Raw genomic sequence first — 9608 nt, forward strand, 5'->3', positions numbered from 1 at the left:
GCAAGGGATGTCTAACCCTAGCTTAACTTTAAGCAGACACGGGCCCGTGCTTAAGATCACTAGTAAGAACAGCACGTCCGCTGGTTACTGCTCCAGAAACTCAAATTTGCACAGGTCTCGGCTCATAATTTTTGGCTTATCTTCTGTTTAGACATAGCTTCAGTCTTGACAATGAAGCATTGTATCATAGTATTTTGTAATTAAATTCTAATGCTACTGATGCAAATATTCTCCAAGCTTTACAGACATGTCTACTCTTCTGCAGTTACTGAAAGACAGTTTCAGCAACACTAAGCTAGTAACCTCTTCTAGTACTGGGGGAGGGAACTCACAACTAAGTTACATAAAGAAATACCATACTTTCAACTACTCATCTTTGTCCACATTTATTTATGAGTAAAACAAACAGCAAACATTACAGCAAAGGGGACATTCAGGCCCAGATTTAAAAAAAAGAGATGCCTAGGTAGATTCTGAATTTAGGCACCTCAAGGTTGCTGACAAAGTACACAAAAATAAGTGAAAGTCATGAGCGTTTCAGCAAACTTCGTAAGTGCATCTCAGTATTTATTTAGATGTTTAAGCTCTCGCACTAGATTTTACAAGCTGGTGAACACTGGCAAAATTATTTCTCCCACAGAACTATAACCACACATTCCCAAGACAGTATAAATATATGGTTGAACTAACATTAATACACATCACCATTTTATCAATTACATAATAAAACAAATTATCAAGTATCCAAATATTAAGTTATGCAGCTTGAAAGGCATACAAAATATTACAGAGGTCTGCCCAAGTCATAGCAGAAACTCAAGGAGGAAAAATGAAAGAAAAAAAAAAAAAATCACACTTTCAACAAAGCAATAGTTGGTAAACAACTCTCAATAGGTACAGTAAAAGAAACTACAAGATTTTCAGAAATTTTCTGATTAAGAATTTTTAGCTACAATAACAAAGCATTTCTACGTTTTAAAAAAATATTTACTAAAGTAAAGGGCATATTCTATACTTCCTGCACAAGACAAAGGCAACATTTTACTAGAAATATTAAATAGCCCCTCCCAACCTTTTCAGGCCCTCTGTTAAGTTGCACATTAAGTGCCAACATTAATTTTACTGTAAGGCTTTTTGTCTGGAGACATTAAAGACTTGTGTGCTTCTGTACAATTTAAAAGATTTTCTACATGAGTAACCAGAGAGTAATGATTTGTAAAATGGAGAGGAGGTTAGGATAACAGAGAAGTACAGACACTGGGGTAAAAAGTTGCTGTAATTCATAGTATTAAAAAGAGACTGTGCAAAATCCTGATAATTCTAGTGTGATTGTGGGAGACAAAACATACAGTGAGCAGGCAAGACTATCTTGGAGGCCGTATTCTTCAATATTGAAATGACTGTAGAAAAAAAGATAGTAAGGTCCAGATAAGCTGGTAGTTCTCACTTCATCAGAACTATGGTCATGTAAATGAAAAACATGTAGCTGATATGCTGGGTATTTTGGCACCTAATCTCTCTATGGATTGATTTATTTTAGTACCCCAATTTTTAGTAGTTGAAACTAGGTGGGTAAGACTCAATGGCATGATTAAAGGATATTTGAACTGGTAATTAATGAACAAGGAGACAGCTCCACAACAGGGTACAGCAAAAACATTTACTGGGTCTCCAAACAGATGGATACTTATCTAAACATAGAAGTTGCATTTCTACTAAGCCTTTAGCCTATTAAATACTCCTAAGGAAGCTTCCTTTACTACTAAAACATATCAGACTCATGTCTTTGGCATGCAGTCTGCTTAATTCTAGTTTCCATCCTTTAATCCCAAAGAAGTACTATAGGCTGTTGAGCTTTACTGAATACAACAATTATTTCGGTGACCATTAGAGTCTTTAAAACGCAGACGCATCTTGGGGCGGTATTTCTCCAAGTAAAGAAGTTGCTTGCTGTTAAAAGCTCCACGCCGCTTCCTAGATGGCAGAAAAAATATTTTAAAAATGGAACATTAATCTACTGCCTAGTGAAATAATATCACAAACCAGAGAAAAATATTTTTAGGTCACTTAAAAAAACCCCACCATTAAGTCAAGACCGTAACCAAAATAAGGATAAGTAAAAGTTATGTGCCAGGAAAGAGGGTGGTAGCTTCCCTTCACAAATACCTTACTCGACCACATGCTGAAAGGAGTACACAGCATTTTAGACAGTTTTAGCCTCTGATATATGCAAGATAAAGTTCTTACATTAAGCTCTTTAAAGGAAACTTCAAAAGGAAGCTACAGAGAAGATGTGAGATGGTCTTCTTAAGAAAGCTCAAGTTACTCAGTCTCTTAAAATGATTATTAAGAATACTACAATATTAAGAAAGTGCATAAACATTTTAACTCCCCATAGTAAGAATTTGAAGAGAAATTGAGCTTTCTTGGTTTTCTCAAATCAGAAGTATGTGAAAGGGGAACATTTTCATTGAGCGCTTGGAATATGTACCAGGCTTCCTATTCCTCACTTTATAATACACCAGCCTGTTAAGATGTACAAGCTGAATTTAATTCTTTAAAGCTTTGGCAATTATGCAAGAAGTATTTTGGTATCATTTATGTGAGCTGCAGCTTCTTTTAAACATAGCTGAAACTTGCAAAGTTAAGGCATTGAGACTAAAATTGTTCTCATCCAACTTACATACATTTATAAAAAAATCCAAGGAAATATTTTTCTTTGGTAAGACTACCAGCAAAGACTAAGAGGAACAGTTTAGTACACTTTGGTCTAATACAGAAGAAAGGATCCATGAACACGAATGAGTGTTAGCTCTAGCTAGCAAACAGAACCTAAATTTCAGAGGTATTTACAAATAATAAAGACAATCCTGAAGATCTAACTGAAAGGCAGGGGTTTGGGGTTTTTTTCTGAACTTGCTCAAGTAATTACTTACTGATTCATACTTCCGCAGAAACAGAAAATACTTGTCTCACAGGGCAGGTTCTACAACACTGACTGCATGCAATATATGTGTTAAAAAGTAATCAGATGTCCTAAATATCTTACAAGAAAAAGAGTAAAAGACAAGAACAGCATTCAGAATTTCCTTTCGTGCCCAAGGATATATCAACATGTTACATCTTGGAAATAGCTAGATGTTAGCTTCATACTTACTGTCTTATGAACTGCACTGCATCTTCATACTTCATTCCACATTCTATCAGTGCAAGAGCAACTAAGACTGGAGCTCTGGTTTTAAAAAAAAAAAAAAAAATCAGTTTAGCATTTGCCAGTACATACTTAGAAAAAAGTTTACTTTCCCCAGTCCTCTTTTCTGTCCTTCTATGCCTATCTGATGTTTCCTCCCTGAGGAAGCCAAAAAGACAGGCAGAAGGCATTTCTACATTAACTGAGCCATTATACCATCTGTTTTCGAGCTACCCATCGTCATTAAGAGGTTTAAATTAACTCTGGTCAGCCTTAGCTTTATTCACGTGACTTTAGGTATAAGAGAGGACAGCAGGAATAAAATGCAAGTAATTTTTACCCATTTTGATTTTGGGAAGAGTTGCACATAGGTTCCTATTCCCACAAACAAGCATCCTTAGAAGCAGTCAGGGGTGCAAAGCAGAAATCAGAAGAGGGGTCAGGTCCAGTAAGACCTGACAAGTCTTAGAACTAGTGCCAAGTTTTAGGAACAGATGCAATTCACAGGCTGCTGCCCACCCCTGAGGATTTCCTTGCTATTCATATCTGACAGAACAGAGTTTTCAGTTAGGAAAGCCTGGCACAAATCAAACTCAAATACATTATCAATTAAGTGGTTTTATATGTTCGGGTATTTAAAAAACCTTTACATGATAAAAAGATAGGATCTTTTCAACTAGTTAAGTGCCCAATTTTGAGGAAAAAAACAACAGATATCATTGTAAACAGCTGAAGAGGACTTGTTTTGGTAGCATTCACCATTACTGTCAACTTTATTACACTTGAAGCCATAATGCAAACAGTGGATAAGCCAGGCTTACAGCCAGCAAGACCAGAACCCTCCATTTTATACTGGAAATGCTGAAACCCACGGCTAGAATATGGCAACTGCTTTTTGAACAGATCTAGTAAATCCCAGATCCATTAGAAAAAAAAAGAAGACTTCACAAGACAAAAAAAAAGTCACTCATCAATATGCTTAGTACAAGAACATATTCACTTCATTCAGTAGTTTTTGTGCAAGAGCTGTGATAATAGCATCATCAGTTGACTAAAAGGCAGTTAAGTCCAATAGGTATGTACAACCGTTTCCTGCCATCTAAATTACTTTTAAGTATGAGGTCAGTCTAATACTGTGTATGTGACTATTTTACATTTCCCTCAAGTAAACTTTTGTGCTAAACCTTAGCAAGTCTCACCAGGTATGGCAATTCAACAGACCTTTAAAACTTTACGCACCTTCCAAGACCAGCAACACAGTGTACAGCAATACAACAACCAGGTTCTTCACGAAATTTAACTTTAAGGAGGTTCAGCCAATCATCAACAATCTGGTTGGACGGTGGAGCACCATCATCGAAGGGCCAATCCTAGAATATAGCATGACATACATAATACATACATAAAGATAGTACACTCTGCTTGTATGCTGTGTGCATACAGAAAAAAAAGTAGGGGACACAATAGACAAGAGACCTGACAGTTAAGGGACCCACTCAGGCTTACGGTTTTCTAAAACCACAACTATAGCAATGTTAGGAATATATTCCTTTCAATCTGTTTTCATTGAGAAAATGATTTTGCTCAAAACATTGGGTTTTTTCCTAACAAGAGGACACCTGTACAGCTTTTGCCTCCATCAGCTGCTGGAATACACTTACAGAATTATAAAAGGTGGTGTCAAAGGAAATTTTGGTTTGGGTGGACTGATTTTAAACGCTGCTTCTACACTACCTACCAAAACCTGAATGCCTTCTTTTTCCACCGGAGCAGTGTCATAAGTAGCTTCACACACTCTCACCACTGTGGTAACGCCATATTTCTTAAGTTCCTAGGGAGAGAAAAAAAACTGCTTTAAGAGTAAACTGACTTCACTTCCCATTTAATTTTCTCAATAGGTTAGTTTATTAACTCCTTCCAAAACTTTCAGTAATTAAACTCATGCAAATGCTTGCCACCCTGTGAAGAACACAGAAAGCTGAAATAACTGAAGACCTGTGTGCTAATGCCAGATACCTTTAAGCTATTCTGCAAATGCATCTGAAGATTAAGTTTCGTTACGTCCAGATTTTTTTTTCCCATTAAAATCAGATTCAGACAAATATTGACAAAGCAAGTAGTCCATCTCCAAAAGATCATTCCTTTTAAAAGAGCAGGAAATTTCCTGGATTGCAAAGCTACATACTGCACTAAAAGCATTCTGAGTAAGATCTAGCTCTTCCCCTTCTCTCCCTCTGCTTAAAACAACAGGTTTGTAAGACCTCTTGCCAACAGTTAAGAATTATGAGCACAGGACAATAAATTATTCCAGTTCCTAAATTATCATAACTAGAGGTTAACAAAATTTAACTTTCAATTTTGCCATTACCCTCCATTTAAAAAAAAAAAAAAAATTACTCTTCATTCTCCCTGCAAGAACCCATCATTCACACTGTAGCTATGATAGTAATGACTGAAGCATAGCCAAGCATACTATAAAGCTGTGAAAGCATAAAGGCAAGCAAATGTTATCTCATTATGCTTCTTGTAAATTATCCCACACTGAATGCACAACAGAGGTATGATACACCTAAAATCTTGGTAATCAGGGAGCGCATTACAAACTCAGACCTTACCAGGAGGTAACTGCTTAGTGTACATGTACACGCTTTTAACCGTGCACTTTATACCCCCAGCATGCTAGATGCAAGGTTTAGATGACAAATTCAGATACTGGTAATATATGCCAAGCCACACAGCTTTTGTCAGTAAACAATTTCAGCAGGTACCAAAACACTTCAAGTAGCTTCGGCAGCCCTGGATGCAGAGCAAGCCTACCGCCACAGATTTCACTCAAGTAGACACTGATGCTCAGAGGATTTTCTTAAGTTACACTACAGCCACAAACTGCTAATATTGAAGGGAGATATGCAGTGAAAGCACGCTGCAATCTTGTTATTTGTTCCCAAGGTTCTGATCCACAACATACACTGAAGTATTCTCTTCTTAATCACTATGCAATAGGTGCACGGAAACATTCCAACACTTTAGATGAATCTAAATGTGAGTTCCTACCACTAGCAGATCTTTGTATTGTTCTACATGTAGCTTTGCCAGATAATTCCCATTTTCATATCTAAGCAATGTACTAAATGGACAAGGTACTAGAGAGTATAATTGTTTCTTTGCTTCACTGTCAGAAGTATGATTTTGTGAAGGCCAAAGTATATCTGAATAGATTTGTCTGTAGGTCTTTGAAGCATGGCATCAGCATTTGAAGAAGTTCAGCATTCAGCCTCAGTACCTCTTCATATGGCTTCCACAGCTGTTATCAACTGGTAAACAAGGAAACTGTTAATATAGCATGCTGTTCAGGCATTAAAAAAATACACCAAGAAGAATTCTATCATGACCTTACCTCTATAAATTTGTTTAAGGTTGCATTGGTTGGATTGTGTGTGATTAGGAATCTCATGTTCTTGTAGGTGATTTCCACGGGAGCTGGGCGGTTCATTCGGGCCATATTGATTTAGTTAAACATGCAACAAGATTATGAAAGGATTAAAAAAATTCTAATACAGAAGTGATGTAGAGAAACTGAAGTCTACTTTACTGTACTCCACGTGAAATTCTCAGTGCTTGGAAGGATGAAGTTGGGAGCAATGGGAAATGAAATGAACCTCCTAACAAGAAGCAGCAATTCTTCAATCCAGTAATACTGAGGCAAAAGAAAGGCAGTGCACTGAGGTTTACCCCATCCAGGTCTGAATTCTGTTGTTAAATGCTTTGCCAATTTCAATTCAATACTTCTTATCCTGGTCAACCACTCCTAGGGGGGCTTCTTGGTGGAGCAGTAATGAATTTCTCCAGTTCACTTGTCTGCATAGAGGTCGTGCTGTGCCTGGCAGTAGTCTCCACTGCCCTTCAGAAACTCCATAAATGTGCGACCAAGAACACCACAGAACTGCTGTAAAGAGAGGGGAAAAAAGTATAATGAGCATAAGTGAAGCAAGGTTATTTTGAAGACACCAAGCATTAGAAAATGAAAAAATAAAAGCAGAGCAACAAAGTACTTTCACAAAGTTTACTTTTTAATCCAAGTATTAGGTTTGCATAAGAATCCTGTTACCTTTCTTAGCAAGGATTAGTTGAAAGTAAATACATTTACTTAATACAAAGTTTGCCTATAAGGTTGTTTCAACACTGAAAACTGAAATGTATTGAAATACCAGTTCAAATGCACCAACACACAGCAACAAGAGACCAAGTTTTAAGAATCCCGGTGTTTATATAAAGCACAGCCTTTCCAGGATACCCATTCAACTATAATTTTCCATTCCGAACTGAGAGGCATCACACCACCTACCAAAGTTATGCTGAAACTGCATATTTAAACTACAAGAAACAATTAAAAAGCTAAGTAGCAAAGTTAAGTAGTCCCATGAAGGCAAAGATGAGATTCCTTGATTATTCAAGATGGGCATCAGGCAATCTCTAGTGTTTAAACAAAACTACCATCATCTACATAGAAGCAGAATCACTTAAAGACTGAAGACTTACTTTGCATGCTAGCACCATCAATTCACATACAGAACAGCCAGTAACAAAAAAAAAAACCCTGCACCTAAATCCACCTCTCTCAAATAGCAGGTGTTGAAACTAAATGCAAAGTCTTTGTGTCCTAACAAAACATGAACTTTTGAACATGTTGAGATTTTCAAGGCATGCTGATCTTTAACTAAGGAACATTTCACATCCTAAAGCCTGGAGACACATGGCAACCTTCATCTGCCTTTAACTGCCTTTCATTAACATACCCAAATAATGGTATTTACTCTAGCTAGAAACATACAGAGGCAGGTTTACTGAACAGGCTTTTCCTGCCCGGTGGTGTGCTATTTCGCTATGGTTACTGCAAAAGGCACAACCAGGAAGTAGATAGCTGATGAACTGCACCCAGCTGCAAATTCATTTGCAGACGCTGCTACACAAAGGAACCAAAACCACATGTTTTTACGCACTACAGAACCTTACAGCAGAGAAGTCAGTTTTGTGCCCAGCCACAGCACCATCAGTGCTGCTGACCATCCCTAAAAGGCCCTTTCTCCCTAGGGAATGGAAGAGAAGAGAGAAATTCTGTTTCCCAAAGACTGAACCATATATGTCCACTAAATATACTCAGGTACTGGAGAGAAACATCGCTGATCCTACAACTATGTAGCAGAGAAAAATACTTACATTGGCCAGTCACCTCTAAACATTGGAAGGAATCCATGCATTTCTACGCCCAAAAAAAATATTGCCCAAGACACTTGGGAAATGGATTAGATGAGCATGCGGTGTCACAGAATTGCTATCACAGACTTACTTTCTTAAAAACGTGATTTTTTTTTTTTTTTTGGCTGCCTGGGACACAGTAATATCAGTTCTCTGCCATCATAAATCTAGTTTCTAGCAAACAGAAGACCTAACTTCATTGTAGCAATGTTCAGATTTTTTTAAACTACAAACCATCTCTATGTATCCATCCATAATCAGAGCAAGTGTACATGAGAAAATAAGGAAAATAAATAATATTTCAGGAGTCTACACTCAAACTCTTCCATTCAAAGGACCACAAAAGAACCAGCCTGTGCTGAAAAGCCTCCCAACCCTAAGAAAGCAAATTCAAAAAATCAAGTTGTAAAGACAACTGTACAGTAAATCCCGATAATAGCCAATGTCTTAATACACTTAATACATTTTTACCAAAGGGCAGGAAGAAAAAACTATGGGCAAATAAGTCAGGGTTGCTAAATGCCATCTACGATTTGGAGTCACACCAAGACTCCACTGCAGGTACTAAACCACATACCATAAGACCACACTGAGTCTAACAAGAAGTAGTATTAAGCAGAAATCATAACAGATCAATAGTGTTGAATCTTCTAAGAGGTATCCTAGCAGTAAAGGAATTCTTGAAGTGAACTACAATTTAAAGAATTGCAACAATGTTTTATGTTGTAGACATGGCTTTGCTCCATTCCGAAGTCCAGAGAAGAGGAAGTTCAGTAACAGAGTAGTAGTAACAGAAAAGATAAAAATCATGACGAATTTGGACTGTAGCAGATGGGTACAGCTACATCACACAATGTTACAAAGGACCTTCAGAAAAAGCAGACTGAACACCTCCAGGCACACTTTGCACGTTCTCAGACAGCTTCTTGGTAAGAAGTTTTAAGGATGCACCTTAATCATGGGCACATCTTGCAAAAAAATGTGCTAATCAGTATGAGAAAAAAGTTAACACAAAGAAACTACTAGGACAATTTTGCATCTACCATCACCTTTTTTGCAAAGACTGTAGGATTAAATTTGCCAGTTACTTGCAAAAAACCTACTTCTGTTTTTATTTGTGATAAATTGAGGGACAGTGAGACGTCTAAACATATTAGGCATG

The 9608-nt window shown here is 37.3% G+C and overlaps 1 protein-coding gene across 3 annotated transcripts; it reads right to left on the reverse strand.

The window, feature by feature from the left end:
* Positions 1–372: 372 nt before the first annotated feature.
* On the reverse strand, positions 373–7136 carry PTP4A1 (protein tyrosine phosphatase type IVA, member 1). Of its 3 annotated transcripts, XM_010084260.1 has the most exons (5): positions 6588–7136; positions 4929–5021; positions 4430–4560; positions 3158–3232; positions 373–1974 (listed from the first exon to the last, which is right to left on the reverse strand). In XM_010084260.1, exons 1-5 carry the CDS (start codon positions 6690–6692, stop codon positions 1857–1859), a joined length of 522 nt encoding a protein of 173 aa, XP_010082562.1. In that variant the 5' UTR covers positions 6693–7136; the 3' UTR covers positions 373–1856. The 3 variants fall into 3 exon arrangements, with proteins under 3 accessions (XP_010082562.1, XP_010082563.1, XP_010082564.1); XM_010084261.1 differs by lacking the exon at positions 3158–3232; XM_010084262.1 differs by lacking the exon at positions 4929–5021 and having other exon boundaries at positions 6588–6683.
* Positions 7137–9608: the final 2472 nt, after the last annotated feature.

The sequence above is a fragment of the Pterocles gutturalis genome, unplaced genomic scaffold, assembly GCF_000699245.1.
Source record: "Pterocles gutturalis isolate BGI_N339 unplaced genomic scaffold, ASM69924v1 scaffold37605, whole genome shotgun sequence".
Taxonomy (NCBI): domain Eukaryota; kingdom Metazoa; phylum Chordata; class Aves; order Pterocliformes; family Pteroclidae; genus Pterocles; species Pterocles gutturalis.

Bases quoted from the DNA above. Each gene is read 5' to 3' on its own strand.
- PTP4A1 (XM_010084260.1), bottom strand. From the start codon at position 6,692: ATGGCCCGAATGAACCGCCCAGCTCCCGTGGAAATCACCTACAAGAAC. The intron at 4,561-4,928 runs GTAGGTAGTGTA...GCTATATTCTAG, and splicing joins AAGAAGGCATTCAGGTTTTG to GATTGGCCCTTCGATGATGG. The intron at 1,975-3,157 runs GTAAGTATGAAG...TCTGCCATCTAG, and splicing joins GCAGTGCAGTTCATAAGACA to GAAGCGGCGTGGAGCTTTTA.